Here is an 18,578-nt window from a genome sequence, read left to right on the forward strand (position 1 = left end):
TGGCCCAGAGGAGACATTTCAGGAGCTCAACCTGACTCCTTAACTACAACTTAATTTGAAGCATTTAAAGAACCTCTGTAAGGTTTACAAATTTGCAACTGGGCCTAAACTAACCAAAGCACAACTCCAGGAGCTGCTTGCTGAGTTTGATAGAGCCCAGGCAAAAGAAGAAAACACTGACAATACCAAAGACGAATTAGTCAGTGAAGATGATTCTGTAACCAGCAACCATGGGGATAATTCCCTTACCAATGGTACAGGTGATGAGGTATCCCCTTACATCTGCCCTAGAACTGCACCTAGAGTATCTGTTCCCTATTTGGGGGTAGGTCAGCCAACTTAAGGCACAGAGCAGTACTAGAGAATTAGGATGTGTATCTTGAGAGACTAGCCATAAGAGCATCCCTTGAGGCCAAAATCCTGGCCATAGAAAGAAAAAGAGCTACAGTGGGTATAGCACCCATAAATTGTGGCAGGAACAACTTAAATCGGGAAAGAGATGAGACTTTGGGTTCCAAAATCCCCAAAGAAATTGCCCCCAAATATTTCGAGGATGATGACATTGCCAAGTGGTACACATGCTTTTAAAGGGCTTGTAGAATGAGGATGTTACACCAGCGACACTGGGGCTCACTACTGTGGAAGCTCTTCTCAGGAAAGTATAGGTATAGACTCTTGACACAGGATGAGGAACGTGCTCAGTCCTGTGGCCTCATAATGGATACTCTGATCGAGGGCTTCGGATTCTCCACTCAGGAGTACAGAATTTAGTGCTGGGAGACTCGCAAAACCTCGAATCAGACTTGGGTAGACTTTGTTGACTTCTCAGTCAAGATACTAGGTGGCTGGTTGAAAGGTGATCAGGTGCAGGATTATGATGGGTTTTATGATTTTATTATGAAAGAACACATTTTGACAAACTACCTCAGACAAGTCACACATCCGCATTTGGTAGACTCATCCTTTTCTAGTCCCAGAGAGCTGGCTAAGAATGCTGATGAGTGGGTAAGGACGAGGATACTCAAAAGTCCCAGGGAGTTACTCTAAAAAGCAGGGATCAGACCCTCAAAAATCCAATGAGGTAGATGGTAAGACCACCAAAGAAAATTCCTCAGGACCTCAGATCCCTAAAATAAGAAAAAACAATCCCATCCCCCCTCTGACAACAGGGCCCAGAGCTTAAAACATTTCTGGATAACAGGTTATGTTTTGACTGTCAGCAGCCAGGTCACTACAACGGTGACCCAACCTGTTCCGAGAGTGTCGTTAGCACTAGGTTGTCCAGTGTAACCATAAGAGAGGACACCTCAGTCGAGGAGGCCCTAATTGCGGTTAACTGGGAGACAGGACCAGATGGTAAGCTGGTGATCCCTGTGGATGGAAGTAGGCATTTCCAATCCATTCAGGTGAATGAGATCCCTACCACTGTCCTGAGAGAGACATGTGCCAGCCATACCATATGGTGGACAGGTTGGTGTCACCAGAACAATATGTGCTAAGAGAGACAAAAAAGTTAAGGGTAGTCCCTGGGGAGATCTCAATTAGGCCTGTAGCCATACTGCCCTTAGAAAGGGAGGGTACCCTTGACTGGCATAAGGTGGTGGTCAGTCCTGACCGCCACTTAGATTGTATCCTAGGCAATGAGATCCCAGAGGTGGTCTGTTCCCAGATGAGGTGGCTGCCCAGGGCGACCCCAGTCCCCATATCCCGAGGATCCAGTTCCTGCTCCTAAGGGACTGGAGTCCAAAAAGTAAGTAAAAAATAGCAGTAAAGAGTAGTCACTCTTAAGAAGAGAGCCAGTTTGCCAAGGACCTTCCAACAAAGTTTGGGTAAAGTCAAGAGTTGGCACCGGAAAGGCTTCCCTTGTTCCTAAAGAGGTCCTGAGTAGTCAGGCAGCTGTGCAGAACCAGGTGTTGTCACTGCTCTGACAGAAGAGGGTCTGCCACATGCTGCAATAGCCCCCCACTCTGAACAGCAAGATAGGTTCAAAGAACCCACAGTTGCCCCTAAAGCAACTCAGCCACCTGTCAGTGGTGAGCTTAGATTATGTTTTTGGGTACTGACCGCTGTCAGTTGCCTCTGCTAGGTGCTAGCCTTCATGGCAGCACTGTACTTGGCATGGGAGGCAGACCCCAGGGCCAAAAGCAAGTTAGGCCCCCTGACCCTGTTGGCCATTGTGAGGTTGGTCAAGTGTTGGGTAACCTCTTTAGGTAGGCTAACTGTTGCCTTGGCAAAGTTAGGGTTAGAAGGGATGGGCACCTCACTACCCAAAGTAAAAGGGGAGGGAGAAAAGGTATCCGCTGTAGGCAAGGGTCACTTTAAAATGGGTCCTTTCACTGTTTAGATGGGTCAGCTCCCCAGAGGAAGTGACCGTGACAGTAGGATGTGAGGCAGAGTAGGTCCTGCAATAGTACAGCCAACTTCCTTACTTCTTCCTTGCCTGACTAACCAGGAAAACTCTCACAGGGGTGGGCTGAATCTCCTGGCGTTTTGGCCGGGGGTGGGTTGTGTTTTGTAGGAAACTGGACTTCTTTGCAGATATCCCCCACTTTTTTGGCCCCATTTGAACTACTAGATGCTGAATTTTTGACTCTGACACTGAACTGAAGCCTGCCAACTAGGGTCCAGTACTAGTGTTCTTTCCTCTAAAACTGACATGTTCAATTGTAACCTCATTTGCAAGGTCTTTAGCATCTTTGTAAGTCTCTAGTAATTGGTACCCCTCGTACCTAGGGCATGGGTACTTAAGAGGGTCCCTAAGGGCTGCAGCATGTCTTTTGCCGCCCTAAGGGACCCACACAAAAAGTATATGCAGACTGCCACTGCAGTCTGCATGAAAGGACACACGCCCTTCTGAAAACACAATGCACACTCCGTGTGTAATGTTCATGCACTGTATGCACTATATGTAAATCACCCCTACTGCAGGTCTTAAGAGCCCTAAGGCTGGGTGCATTATATTACATGTGAGGATATGTCTGCAGGAACAGATATGCCCCTGTGATGTCTAGTTCTATAATTAGATATTGCAACGGAACAGCATTGCCATCTTAAGTTTATGTACTGTGCACTGGTCATTACGAGCTACCCAGCTACATGATGGCTTCCCTGAAAATCCACTCAACAGAAGAGAGAGGGCCCCTGTACAACAATATACAGAGAAGGTAGTACCAGAGGGAAAACAGCATGTAGCAACCAAAATTGCCAAATCCACACAATGTGCATGGCTATAACTCCACAAATATTACTGGAATAGCTCCACTTACTTAGTTGAAAAATATAAGTTCAAGGGTCAGACATTCTCAAAATTAATTTATTCTGATGATAATCCCATTTTTTACATATAATGTTTACTTTTACAATTTTACAAAGGTTAAACATACAGCAAAAGGTTTCAAAGCACAAATGCCAAGCATTTCCCAATTCAATATATCAAAGGGAGTTGTGAGTACTAAGATACTTATATACAAACAATTTTGTGACAGGATCCCAGTCACTCTACTCAAACTAAAATATCACACCCATACTGACATCTGCCAAACTACAAAAACTTTCACTCATTCACATTAAAAACATAACATGTTATCACGCTGGATTATGGCTTGAGATGCACATCAGAGTGCCCAATGATTCATTAGAAATACTAATACATTGATATATCTTCTATAGTTGTAAGCCCTGGTTTTCAATCCAGGTTGAAATGTGCGCCAGCAAGCGTTTCTGTTGAGCAAAAATGCGGGCCACCTCCTTCAGTGCGCTGGACGATGGGCTGAGAAAATGGCAGCAGCCATATAGGTCAATGGGGACATGGGGTAAGTCCTAAGGGATGGAGAATGTCTAAAAACAGAAACAAACTCAATGAACACCAGACAAAAATTTCTAATATCTTGACATCTGGCTGACTTATTGGTTCCCAACTAGATCCATTGCTTTATAGGCTGTTTATTGATTGCTGCTCCCTCAATCGCATTCCAAGAGGGCATCCCTTAGGAGTCTCGAGAATTAGAGATTCTACCTCGAGGTACGCCTCTCCAGTATGGCTTCCACCTAGTTAGCGGTATAGATGTTATTTCCACATGTGGAATTATTGAGGCTCACTTTCACCATTTTTAGGCCATTTTTGTTGTTTTCTGTATTTACCCTCGTGTTTATTTCCTTTTATAATCTGACTGACCTTTAACTTTTAGTCAGACCTTGTGTTATTCTCTACACGTCTTTCCAAGATGGTGCCTCCCTCCTTCTGAAAGAAACATGGTGGCATTAAGAGAAGCTAGAAGACCATTCACTAGGTTGCACTATGGCATAACATAGAATGCATTCAGGCACAGTTGCACCACAGTAGTGCCCGATTTAACTGGGTACACAACACAACCATTTCTGATAGAGACTTTCAGCAGCAGTTTCCTTATTTTCCCCAGGCATCAGAGTGAATCTGGAAACTTTTCCCTATAACTGTGCGCCAGAAGGTAGTGCTTGGTAGCTCTGCACTGATGCTGTTCTGCTCCGGAAGTGAAGTGCAGGGAATATATACGAGCAACTCCTGCTCACTTTCTCTCCATGGCATCAGATGTGAGTCTGGAGCTTATCTCGTCTCTCTAACACCCTTTCTTTACAAATCTTCTTTGAAAATTCATCCAGTGTGCAAGGGATGTCGCCCCCCTCCTAAGACGACAGGTTTTAAACCTGTGAGGACTGTCGCCAGCAGATTTCAGTGGCAGATACTCACCAGGTTTGCCTGTGGCGTCTTGGATTGGGCCCAACTCCAAGATCTATGGGGACTGCATGCCAGTGAACTGAAGGCTATCAGAGAATACATGCCAGTGAACCGGAGGTTATCAGAGAAAATGAGGCAAATCTCTACATCGCCAAGCACAAGAAGAGGCAGCATCGGAACCACTCCAAGTCCCACTGCAAGTCCGGGGCTCGATTCCCAGTCCTGTAGTCATTGGAGCTGCTCTAGATGCCGGTCTTCTTTGTGCTCCAGTCCCTCGGCTAAGCACAAAAAACACAAGAAGTCTAAGTGGAGTTCTGCTTCTTCCAATCCCCTAAAGATGTATGTGGGCGGTGCCATCTGTTGTGGTTCCAATCTCGAAGTGCTGTGACTTCAAATCCGATTCCGCAATTTTTTACAGCCCGACCCAAGTTTCTGGGGATTTCCGTCACGCAGCCCCAGATCAAAGAGTTTCGCACAGCTATATTCTGGCTCTTACGAACTAGTGCATTCTTTCTACCTAAAGTTGTGACTCCATTCCATGTTGGTCACACTGTCATCCTGTCGGCGTTCTATGCCCTGCCTCACCCCTCTAAGAAGGAGGAGATTCTCAAAAGGTTGGACCCCAAAATGGCACTTTGTTTCTACATCGATCATAACAAAGATTGGATGGACAACCGGTTGGATGATCAGCTCTTTGTGGGGTCCACGGGAGAGAAAGATGGCCCAACTTTAGAGAAGCCTGTCATCCACGCTTGAATCTGCTTTACATCAAAGATCTGCTGCACATTGGCAAAAAAGCAACCTCCGGATGGATTGTGTGCTCGTTCTATCAGGGCCAAAGCTGTTACCACTGCTCTAGCTCACAGGTCCCTGTCCTGGGCATTTGCCAGGATGCTACTTGGACATCCCTTCATATTTTCACAAAGTACGGTTGCATAGATATCCAAGTCTGCGAGAAAGGGCACTTTGTCCGCTCGGTCCAGCAGGATTTGCTGGTTTAAATCCTTTCACAGCCTACCTCCAATTAGATACTAGTTTGGCATCCATTAAAAAGGTGAGGAATTTGCGTCTAGAAGTGTTGCACCGCAGACCTTGATTCGGCCTGTGATGCTGCCTGCTTCTTTTTTGCGGGCCACGATACAGCCCGCGTCGCCTCCATCTATTCTTCGGGTACGTTACGTTGCTGCGCGGTGGCCCTCTGTTGATGTTTTGGGGTGCGTCCCCCGGCGCCGGCTCTCTTTCTGTGTCGGGCATGCCACATACCCACGCGGCCCATTATCTGACAATTTGCATGACAGGTATGCTGCAGCTGCAGTTTTGGAACTATGGCTTCCTATTTACCCATGTAGGAGCACTATACTCTTACCTTCTTTCACTGGATATATATTTCTTTTTTCAATTCTTCTTGGGGTCATCTTGCCTTTCCATGTTTCCATAGTCTTCTTCCCAGAAGGCCTTGGGAAGTATCTGCTCTACCAATTCAAGATGGCGACCTTCCTATTCCGTCCACTATCCTTTTCCTAGTCCAGGATGGTGGTTACTTACTTCCTGTTTGGTCACTTCTTATTCATGGGTATTTAAAAGGCTGAATCCTTAATTTCCTCGCGTTGCAACACTCTTTGCTCCTGCTGGTGTCTCCTTGCTCCTGTTGGTATGCTGTGCTCCTGCCTGATGTATCTGTGAATCCTACTGGTGTACCTTGCTCCTGATTATAGTCTTCTATACCGGTTTACATTCCTTGCCTACTAATTCCTCCTTACTGGTAGATTCTTTCCTTCCTTTTCACTCCTGGAGTCCCCACTTCCATCAGAGGTTTTTCCCTATTGGTTTTTTTTCCTCGTAGGACCCCTTTTGGAAGGCACGGTCTTCTTTGGTCTTTTTCCTTGTTGGAAGCACCGTGGCTACTAGAAGGGGGTGCCCTTACCATGGACAGACCAGAACCCTCAATCACCAAAGTCAAGGATCTCTCCAACACGCCAGAACCGGTAAGCATACTACAAGTCTTGAAAAGAAGTCTCCATCAGAAGCAGAAGTTATTTACCTTTGGTAACGCTCTTTCTGGTTGAGACTTTATCTAGCGGCAGATTCTACATCGACCATCCCATCCTCCCTGTTCTGTAATTAGATTCTTCCCGTTAATAAGATACCAAGTCTAGGAATCTACACACAGGTCTACCAGTTTACTTTTGGGGCTCCACTTCTGGGGGTGCAGATAGTCTCGAAGGCAGCTGACGTCAGCACATAGTACTGGCACCTACAGTGGCATTAGTACGGAGCTGCACGACGTCACCTTCCAACGTGCAGAGGTACTATGGAAAAGTTTCCAGATCCAGTCTGATGCATGGGGAATATGCCAAAGGTGAGGAATCTGTGGCTAGATAGTCTCCATCAGAAAGCTGGTTACTGAAGATAAGTAATTTGTTCAGTAAGATACCTCACTTACCTACTCAATAAAGGTCTCTCGTGTCTCACTTAAAGTACTTTCAGCAACCATAGTAGCTTACTCAAGAGGTGTAAAAGTTAGAATTTTTTTTTAAACACCAGTGATAAAAAGATTTCTAGAAGGTGCAAAAAGACCAGCCCCAACAAGGTCTGCCCCTTACCAATGTGGAACCTTAATATAATACTCATGAAACCACCCTTCAAGCTGATGCACAGTGCAAGACTAAACGTTTTTTCCCCTTTGAAGTCTGCTTTCTTGGTATCCATTACATCCTAACAATGTGTAAACTACAAGCACTCACAGTGCAAGAACCTTATCTACAAATCCACAAGGATAGCGCAGCAGTGTGAACAAATCCACTCTTAATGCCAAAGATGGTTTCATCCTTTCACGTCAAGTCAAATAATACAGGTACCAGCTTTTTTCCAGCACTCAACATTTTGAGAGGATCAAGCCCTTCATACGCTAGACGTCAGAAGAGTAGTCGTGTACTACATTCAAGAAAGAAAGCCACTCACGAAGGGAAACCAGTTTCCCCTGTAAGCAAGTTGGACTTTCTCAAGATGATTAGTCCAGACAATACAAGAATGCCGTATGGCAACAGGAGTTGCGTTAGATGCGAAACCACAAGCAGACTCCTCATGAAAGAAGGGATCAATACTCTCTTTCATTGCTATGGTCTATATTACAAATGCATGCAAGGCTGCCACATGGTCCTCGAGACACACCTTTACCAAATACTACTGTGTAGACGTACAAGCAAACAAGGACGCTCGAGTGGGACAAAAATTACTAAAACACCTGTTTGCACATACAAATTTATGGTAATACAGTCCCTCAAGAAGATTCAAACTGCTTCAAAGTCAACACACTGCATGTAAATCCAGAAAAGATTCACCCTGCAAAGCCAAATGGTTACTTACCAGTAGGAGTAGTTCTGCAGCTTTTCCTGGATTCACTTGCAACCTTCCTTACTAAAAATGACCGATATTCGCAATCAGGGAGAGAGAAATTTTCACATCAAGAAAAGAAGCTACAGGATATAGCAATAAACAAAAAAGATTCGAAAGTGGTGACAAAGCACACTGGGTTCAGGAGCGTACATCTGAAGTCAGCTAAGAAAAGGCATATCTCTAAATAGTTGCCACTGATGTTATTAAAAAAATAAAAGAGAGAAAATAGACTATTCCACGCCAAACACTAGATGGCAGGATTATGCACCGCATGTGAATCCAGAAAATTCTTCAAGCTGCAAAACAACTGGAACAGGTGAATAACCGTTTAATTTTTTGGGGCGTTTTCTCTACCAAATAGTGTTCTTGTTTTATAATGAATCTCAATATCGTTACTTTTTTCCCTCCGCATTATTTACCTGGGATGTTCTTTTCTGAAAAGATAATCTCACTGTGACTGCTACAACTCTATCCCCTGTGTCTTTACCATCACACGTTTGAGGTTCATTTGATATGATGTAATGTTTTAACTGCACAGTGAAGCCGTGACCTGCGTGCCATTCAAGGGGTGAAATACATGTTGGCAACCGTATTTTCAGTATGCTTGTTGTTGAAACAATTGATAGGAATTCAAACCGAATACAGTGCATAATGGGGAAAAAAGAACTTTAAAGTGCCTCCCAGAAATAACCACTGTATCTACACATGTATGTCTTTCAATTACTGTTAGTCTGTGTTTGATTAATTAAGCAAAATTTGCTACCTTTTCAGTTTGCAAACGCACATCTGTTGAGTTATTAGGAAAGGCATACTGTTGGCCAAGAAGCCTGATTTGGGGGCTCTGTTGTCTTCAAAAGGTCCTCGCAGGTCCTCGCCAATCTCCTATGCGAGGAGGAATGGAAACCTTCCAGTCAACGTCATAGTTGCTGATGAATCCAGCCGCAAAACAAATACTCCCAAGAAATAACTTTTAAACTAATAATCTAACGCACATTGACGGCAACACATGGTGCGAGTCTCAGCATCATGTCTGCTGTGACGCCATTATTTCATTAGTTACAAAACTCAAAACATAAGGGCGTGCACAGTCTGAGAAAAACAATACATGTATTAACATATTCTTCAATTCTAAAACCAGAATGTTTTATTATAGAAGCTCGTCAGAAAGCACTCACAGATAAATAATATACGACCTCATGCTTTTTGTTTTTTTTAGTTATTGAAATAATTGAGTCATACTCTATATGATGCAGGGTCGCATACGAGTTGTATCAGTCAATGAGTGATTTGTAGTATGAAAATAATTCAGTTGGGAACATTTGTTCCGGTGGTGAATAAACTGATGATGAGACTTGCACTCTTGTCATCATGAGTAATATGTGGCCCTAAGTCAGGCGTTAATTGTTCGGAAGATGCTTTTGCACTTAAAAGAGAACCCCACTGTTCTGGTCCTATGACGACTCCACTTCATTAACAGGTTCAAAACCAAAACCAAAAAATAACGAAAGTAATTCCCTAGGCAGGGTGGAATTGTAAACCTACTGTCTGAATGCCTTCTTCCCCGAACTTTGTTTATCACTCGCTCTCTTTTTTTTTAGGACCAGCTCCTGTTTTGTGACGATTGTGATCGTGGCTATCACATGTATTGCCTGAACCCACCCATGGCAGAGCCCCCCGAAGGTAAGTATTTTTTTAGGTCGAACCTGGGCAGCGCATGCTCTGCTCTGTAGGGCATGCTGTATTCAGGTAGGGACTTGAAGCTCCGCCAATCCTCCACCCATATTTTTCATTGGCTTGTGTCATTGACCACTATAAACTGTGGCTGTTCATTGGTCAATAGGCTTATTAGTCCCTCCTTAGTACAGTCCTGTCTTATTTTGTAATCTCCCATGGCGACACCCCCTGTTACGAATGTTGTTACTCTTTAGGCTTTAATTACAGCCTCCAAGCCCAATTTTTTCAAAGGCAATAGATCTCCCATTTGCTAGAGATTAAGCTATTGGCAATGTAAAATACAAAATCTCTTTTATTTATCTGTTTTAAAAACACATAAATACAATGCCAATAGCTCAAACTCTCGTAAATGCAAGACCTATTGCATGGCAAATGCTTGTTATGTAGTGACCTCAGTTTATTTCTCAACTTGTAATTACCCAGACGAAGATGACCCTTTGACTGTCTTATGTTCTGTCTGTACGTGCCCTACTAATGGGAGCAAAATGACACAGAAGCTCACATCTACTCATTGCCTTTGCTGTAGTAAGCAAACCTGCAGCCATTATGACAACAGTAAATTCACCACATTGGTCTGCAGCCTCAATTAATTCCGTGTGTTTACAATGTGGCACATGTATTACCTTTCACTCTTGTCCTAGTGTTGAGCAAAATTATCTTCCTGTACTACAACCAAATTAAAATGGCCATTCTAAACTTCAGATTTTAATATACATTCTTGTGAAATTTCAAAGCTATGACCCATGAGGTCCGCACCTAACCCATTCTGGGCATGGTGTCTCTGGTGGCCCGTGTACAAATATTTTGAGTGTTTCTTATATCCGTCTTAGTCATGTTATTGGCTGCTGGTCTGGAAACCTTTGCTTTCTGTGTAAGGGCCAACCCTAGAATTGAAAATATATGAGCAGAACACTCATCAATGATTGGTCCGAATAAAAAATAAAAGGAAACATTCTCTTTTTTTTCAGGGAGCTGGAGCTGCCACCTTTGCCTCGATTTGCTGAAAGACAAGGCCTCTATCTATCAGAACTCTTAATCTGACTCTGGGGGCAGCAGTGGTTTGTGGGAGGGAGTTGGGTTGGGGGGTGTAAGGACAGGATCACGGGAAGCAGTGTTGTACGCCGCACCACACAGGGCTTCTGTTAACTTTCATTTCAGGGAGTAAGAAGAGAGCAGATGAGTTATGTTTCATTTTAGTAGGATTTTGATTTTTTTTTAATAACCAATAGTTTATTTTTATTAATTTTGTTTTGGAAATATTGAAGCAACGATTTTAGTGTTTACTGGAGATGTTTATTTAGGAAGGCTGAGCAAACTGTTAGGTATGTGGATTTAAAAAGAACACTCAATGTAGAAATGGCGATCTCTTATTATGCGGTGCATACATCTTCCTATATCCAGTTTACCTAAGGGATGTATGAATGTTACAGAACAACTGTGCTTCTGGTCAAATTTCATCCCCCTCGTTTCTGCCTGAACTCATTTAAATGTACTCTCCTTTCCATCTTAAAAAGTCACCTGCCTGACGTGCTAAGTAGTATCTATTTTATTGTCCTTTCTTTCAGAAGTTGGCACAGTTATCGGCTGCACTACAATTAGTTCAGATAACAATCGTGAAACATGCTCAGGTTTGTCCACCTGCACTAAGAGTCACGGACAGTGATGGTGCCTGATATGTGCTTATTGGTTATGCTGGTTAATGCCAGTCAGACGTTTAATTCCCTTGACGAATCAGACTTATTGAATGCAAAAGGACGCCCCCATGTTACTTAATCCGTTCAGATTCCTCAAGTTCTCCCTGACCTGTTCCTGCCACCTACACTAACGTCACTCCAGTGCCATCCTCTCTGGTTACAAAATTGAGCCTTCTCCCTCCCTCTACTACATCCTCTTTTCTCAGCTTTCATTGTGCCTCTTCCTTCCTCTCTGCCGAATACTACATTGTTTTCCTCCTCCCAACCTCATTCAGTTCCCTCTCATGCCCCATCCTTCACCCCAGCTTTTATCTGCCAATACTTCCCTGCCTTCTCTTTCTTTGATGCATCTTTTCTTTGTTACCTTCTCCGCCTCCCCGTATATTGTCCCTATTTGGATTGGTTTAAGTATTGAAGCACTGCTACGAACAACCTTCTTTTTTTATATTTCTGTAATATTTTTTTAACCTAGAAAAATAGCTATTTATACAATTCATAATGCTATGGGAATTGTAAGAAACTTTTACTTCTGCCGCACCCTGCCATACCCGGGATTCTTTACTTGGTTCGTAGTGTTCCTCTCATCAGTTAAACTTTTACTTTATTAAATGTAATTTTCCTCTATCAACATTCCTATTCATTAACTAATCCTTAAGTCAATTTATGGTGGCCAGCTATGTATTCTGTAATTCTAATATTCGTCAGAGTATTTTAGTTGCTGACCGTGCCATTATTTGCTTATACTGGTGAAGAACCAAGGAATTTATGTAAGGAGAAGTACAAATGATCTTTGCATGCAAAACAGTTTTTGTAAGATTGCCAAGCGAGCTATGGCAGTCACCAGAAATTGTCATCACCTTATCAAGAGCCTTGAGCTGTTATGTGTTTTGTCAGATTCTGACACTTTGTATAGTTATTGGGAAGTAAATTGAACAGAAGACATTTTTCAAAGTACTGTACAGTTGCACTCCAGGACCAGATAATTCGATCTGTGTGCAAATAGCCTTCTGGGCTGCTTACCCCATGATGGCATTGATGGGTATTACACAAGAGCGCCAGCCCATCTTCTAGGATTCTGCGTGTGTGCTTTGTTTTCCATAGGCCCAGCTTCACAAGAGATTCTTGCCTCTTTTGCCAGGATATGATGCCAGGCAGTCAATGAGATCTCATTGCCAGTGCACATGCTCTGTAATACTGAAGCAAATTCACTGGCAAAGAGGCGATGTGGTTACCTACTGAATGAGTGCCACCATGGAGTTGGCACATACATAGAAGTGCCCTCTAGGAGGAGGCAATGAGGATCGCAAGGACTTTTTAGAGAAACTCTTCCTGCCGACTTCATCCTAACTGTACTCTGGTCACCAAAGTGAGCGTCCATATCTTCTTTCCAAACGTGGCCAAGTGTGTGCCTGCGGAGACTCGGTGTGCCATGGTCTGTGATGTCAGTGCTCCATGGTCGCTTTATCATTATTTGTGCAAGACCACCTTGCATCAGTACCTTGGGGAGTCTGTGAATGCTTCCAAAAGGGTGTGTGCAGTCTGGATCTTTATTGCACCCACCCTCGTGATGATTTTTATGATGCCCACAAGCTAGCTCACTGTGTGAATGTCTGGCCCTGCTGTGGAGGAGACAATATATCTTTGTCAATGGGGAGTATGGCCCAGATCTGTGTGGTGCACCTAATTTCACATATTCAACCGCAGAACAAACAAATTCCCATCTTTGATAATGTACCCTTAAAGCTGTGATTGGAATGCCCCTCTCTGGCTATTTTGTTTGCCATGTTAACTCCTAAGCTTCATGTGTTTCCAGCTGTGGCCAGTAGTAACCAGAAAGATTTTAATGTTGGGCAATAATTTTCCAGATGCAGCTTACCCATGGTGATCAGTTTAATGTCACCACTTTTCACTACTGCCTTGTACAGTAAGGTAAGGGGGTTATCTGTCAGCAACACCTCAACCCGGGGTTTGATGTTGCTACTGATGAATTTTGTTTTCAGAGGTGAAGTGTGAAGAATTGTGATCAGCATTTCTAATTTAAAAATTATCTCTGGAGAGAAATACGAAGAGGTCCTGTTCTGGCTATCTCTTATCCTAACTTCCACAAAAATATTTTAACTGTGGGGAGAATCTGGTTTCCTGGGAACTATTTGGCATGCTCTTGGGCAGTACATAATGACTGACAATAGATCACTATTATTGACCCATTGTTATTTCTTGGACCCTGCAAACTTGAAAGAAACCGCATAAAATATCATCCTAAAAGGCTTTTAAACCCTGTTGTGTCTTCTCTGATTGACATTCTAATTTCCGTTTACAATTTGACTGGTGGTATGAACAAGATTAATTCTTGAAAGCATCACTTGAACACTTCTTCAGAAATCTGGAAGAATGAGGTTGTGAGACAATTTCAAAGTTCTTCGCCCGTTTCATCTTCCGGTTAAAGTTTCTGCTGCTGGGTTGGTCTTGACAATGTCTCCCAAAAGGACAAGGTTCCCTTTTGGCAGACCCCTTCCTTCATACCCACTTAACTAGCTGAATTTTATTTAAATCGATAAATTGCCTACATGGGTGTTTAGAGTCGGTGCTGCTTTACCCGCAGAAAATTTAAAAATGGAGAAGCCTTGAAAGCTCAGAAATCTTTCCTGTCGAAGATAAACAGATTTAGACTGGGCATTAGTTTGTCATGTAAGACACTCTTGATCTAGGCTACATACTAATTACATCCACGTTATATTCCCTCTTGTAATTCCGAAACCCAAAGCTTTAATGGTTTGAGCTTCTCAAATCCTTAATGCTCATTCCACCAGACCAAGAGCTCCATGGCCTGCCTTTTCACAAGTATTCCTGAAAAAAGTTGCTTACTTCCAGTACCTTCTGTGTAACTAGTAGGCTTGAAGCCTGACCAGTGACCTTACCAGTGAGAGTTTTCAAACAGATAACCAATTAATTGGGGAGAAGGAGCAGGGTGACGTGGACAGTTACCTTCATAGCGATTCTTGTATTTTTTTTATTCCTGTGCTCGCTCCTTCAATACTCACCCAGCCATCTCCTCAGCACCGTTCCCTTTACTACATAAATCTTCGATGTGGGCAAACCAATGCAAGAATTAGGTTTGGGTGTGACGTAGAGTTAAAGATTGGAGATCATGCCTGAAGAGAGTCAAATAATTATTGAGGGCTCTGAAATACCGTAAATATACCCCATTCTTTTTGAGAAGCTTGTTTTCCGAACATATGAAGTAAGGAAGAATCCCAAGCAGTTGGTGAGGAGAAAGAGCAAGGACTAGGATAGCAGGGATCACCAGGATGGTGATGTTTTCCACTTTGTCCTCAGTAGTTGTATTTTTTAGTTATGTCAAGACCTTTTGTCCATGCAGTATGGTTAGGCTTGCTGTGCTGCTATTCTTGGTGCCTGTTTCGAGAGGACACGTGAAGCACTTCAAGCCACTTTTCAACACTGTTTGCAAAATGGATTAGCAGTTTATATTATTTTCCCCAGCAGAGACAGAATCTATAATGGCATCCCCTGCAGAGTTGCTTTGATGGATTTCCTTGAAATATCTTGCACTTCCTCTTTATGGACCTCGTTTAAATATAAATGTGTACTGTTAAATGGGAAACACTTCTCCGACTCTGCTCAGGATAAATCAAAGCTTGTCGCTAGTTATGAGAGTTCTCCCGGTGAACCCAGATAAAGGCTAACACCCCTAATACAGTAGATCTCCCTTAATGACACTCCATTTTACTGATTCGACATCCTGTTATGTTGTTGTGGGCATACAGTGCATTCTTGATTAGTCCTTCTGGCATTGCTTCTTCTGGCAGACCAGGCATATTTCCAGCATAGGCATCCAAACTATAGTATGTAGTTGACCTAATTCTTGAAAAGTTGAACAGCTGAAAGTCCTTAATTGTATTCTATGAGTGCCCCAGATTTGTGCCAGTGATAAATATGTTTCATTATTGACAGGCATACAATTTGTCAGTATAGCCATGCCATTTTGGCACCACATAATGCATTTGACAGCAGTAAAATCAACACCTTAAACAAGCTACATCAGAGTGACTTAGGTGAGACCTGATCATTATGGGAAATTGTCTTGGTTTCTGGTGCCCACCTCTGGACATCATAAGAAACAGAAGAAGAAATAAAAAATATATAGTTTGTTTTTGTTGACCTAAAAAAGAAAAGATGAGCAGATTTGCTCAAAAAATAAAAAAGGATATGGGGTGAATTGGCAAGGAAAAGCGTCCGCGAACGTGGGATTGAAGTCATGTTGTCTATCGTATCCTGTACGTTTGTGCACTGTGTTGTGGTTCTATCTTGTGCGTCAAGTGAGAAACGATGTAATGAAAAGTCAAATAAACTTTACAAAACAGCAAGAGCGCAGAGCTGGCCTTGATCGCGCTTTGGTCCATCGAAGCTTCTACCCCATTTTTATAATTATATATTTTTTGAAAACCAGGAGGTGCTGAGTTATTCACAACTTTTTAATATACATTTCCAGAATGCTGATCTGCGATAGTAAAACCATTGCTTCTTCCTACTTCGCTTTGATGGGGTTTCATAAACCGTAGTGACGACCGACATATTGCGAAACTCAGAGCTGTACGGTTGGTGAGCTCCCTTTGTTATAGCATGGTTAGCATTCTAGAGAAGGACTTCTAAAATAGCTATGTTTAACAGTCCGGTGACGCAGGTTATTTTCTTATAGCATGTGTTTATTTTAAAAGTTTTAGCAAACATCAGAATATTATCTTAACAGTGCTGAAGTTATTGCAATATACAACAAAGTTGCACCTTTGGTTCAGACCAAGTCTTTGCTTATTTTCTGTTTAAATCACACATTAATTGGTAGTTTGGCTTATGCCCAGAAGTTTCTAAATCACTAGAATCTTAAGTGACTTAGTTTATTGAAGCTATCTATTATGTTGAATATTAATATTTTTATGATCTGAAAGCAAACATAACAATGAGGATTCCAAAGATATTCAGAACTGTATAAAAGTAGGAAAGGTTTGCACACCGCTAAGTGGTTTTGTGTAGCTTCTTCTTTCTTTTAAATGTGCCATAACATTTCCTGAGGATGTCTTTTTAAAGTAAAGTGCTAAAATCCCTGATTGCTTCAGTTGCTGTTGCATAGCTTGTATTCTGAAGAAACCTCACCTTCTTGAGTGGGTTCCAACGTGGCTGCTAATTTTTGTGTACTGCATTCTCTGACAGTTTATAATGTTAATTTCCCACAGCAACTTTTTAAATATTGAAATTCCACTCAGTTGGAAAATATGTTCAATGTATAATTAAAAATTGTCAAGAAAAAAACCTTCAGAATGTTACCGTGGCCAACAGCAGAAATGTTTTATGTCACTTAAGCCCATTGTCTGAGTAGAGAAAAGAAAACTCATATCAATGAACCATAAAAAGTGCAGGTGTTCTACTATTTCAACATCAAAATATGAAAGTTTCATTGGGAAGAAGCAATTTCAGGGAATTGTCATGGTTGAAGAGACTGAATATGGGTGGGCTTGCCTGTCTCACAATATTGTGATGTTGGTAGCCAATTTGTCAAACTTTATTTGTAATATTGTGTTTTCCCAGGAACCACAGCGTGTCTTTTTATGGTACTGTATTATTACATAAGTAAATAAAGCATTTTTATATAGATTTGTGTCGTTGTTTGATTTTTAGCACACTTGTGCATATTCAAAGGCAATTTATTGCTCAAAGAAGTTCACTAGTGTCTGCAAAGTTATTACAGGCCATGTTCCTTTTAACAATGGAAAAAATACATTAGTACTGTTTTTGTGTATGTACATTTACATGCATAAACACGTGTTTTGCATTTCTGTTGGAATTCTAACCGCATACAACAATATGTCAGCCAGACTTAATCCAAAGATTTTTCCAGAAGGGCTTCTTGTGTGCCAGGGTACCTCCACATGGATCCGCAGTGACTGTACCAGGGAATGCTTCTCTCTTGAAAACAGCATTCAAGCCATTCTGCAACTGCAGGAATCTGATATCCGTCATGGACCCACATGACTTGTGTCTTTGGTACTTGGGCTCCAGTCTCGACTTAGACATGCATTAAGTATGCCCTCATGCATGTAAAAGTAGCAGAAGCGAAGCTTGCCTCACCATGCATAAGAAATGGTTGCATTTGAAACAGATGTTCAACTCATGCTCCAAGTCATGGTCCATTCTTAGTTCTGAAGTTGTTCCTGGTCAAAGAAGCCAATGTAAAAAAACATGGCAGTAGTCCAAGAAAGCCAAGAAGGACTCATCCCACCGCCGAAATTCGGGTCCAAAGTTGCAAGGGTAGCAATCAACTGGTCCAGTGTCTTCTGACTCAGAATTTGTCCTGCTTTTGGTCCAGAGTTGGTCAGTATTTCCCAGGCAGTCATCAAACCATTTGCAAATAGCAGCCTTCAAGATGGCCATGTAATACATATTCTAGATGCTACTGCTCGCTCACTTTTAAGCCTCATGAAGCCACAGGGGTATTCAGTCTGGACTGCCAACTGCAGGCACTTCTCCAGTGCAAACATTCCCCTTGGGCACCATACTGAGTCCTGTGCCAAATCTGTCCAAACCTCCACTCCATTCCCAAAGTCCATGCCAGTACTGGACCGACTCTGGATTCAGTAGCAGCACCATTTTCTACCCCAAACCAACGTTGACCCGCACCAAATCAGTTTTTGGTTGCCTGCCACCAAATGGGGATTACTGAGTGCCTAATTAGATGAGCAGAGTAGATGTCGGCTGGCAGACCATGAGTAGTGTATCCATGCTAAGATGGCAAAGGGCATCTTTGATCAGCGGGGCATACCATTTCTGTTAATCACTGTTGAGACACTCTGTGTCAAAGCTTCTGCACTCTGGAGTTTCTTCCAAAAAAGATGATCGGGAGATGCATTCTGGCCGAGTTGGGACACGAGTCTCCTATACATATTTCTTATGACGCCTCTCCTGTCTCACGTTTTGAGGAAAGTCAGGACCAGGTCATCTTCTTAGCTCCAGCCTGGGCCAGGAGAGCA

The 18,578-nt window shown here is 42.6% G+C and overlaps 1 protein-coding gene across 9 annotated transcripts in view; it reads left to right on the top strand.

Annotated features, from left to right (window-relative positions):
* DPF2 (double PHD fingers 2) overlaps positions 1-17,205 on the top strand; it is a 411,270-nt gene extending 394,065 nt beyond the window's left edge. For 7 of the 9 annotated variants that reach the window (XM_078660431.1, XM_078660432.1, XM_078660435.1 and 4 more), the window contains 2 exons: positions 9,709-9,790; positions 10,813-15,731. In XM_078660431.1, coding sequence (XP_078516557.1) covers positions 9,709-9,790; positions 10,813-10,880 — 150 coding nt within the window. In that variant the 3' untranslated portion in view covers positions 10,881-15,731. Of the gene's footprint in view, positions 1-9,708; positions 9,791-10,812 lie in introns of all 9 variants that reach the window. The other 2 variants (XR_013601006.1, XM_078660438.1) reach the window with 2 other exon arrangements.
* Positions 17,206-18,578: the final 1,373 nt, after the last annotated feature.

The sequence above is a fragment of the Lissotriton helveticus genome, chromosome 9 (assembly GCF_964261635.1).
Source record: "Lissotriton helveticus chromosome 9, aLisHel1.1, whole genome shotgun sequence".
Taxonomy (NCBI): Eukaryota; Metazoa; Chordata; class Amphibia; order Caudata; family Salamandridae; genus Lissotriton; species Lissotriton helveticus.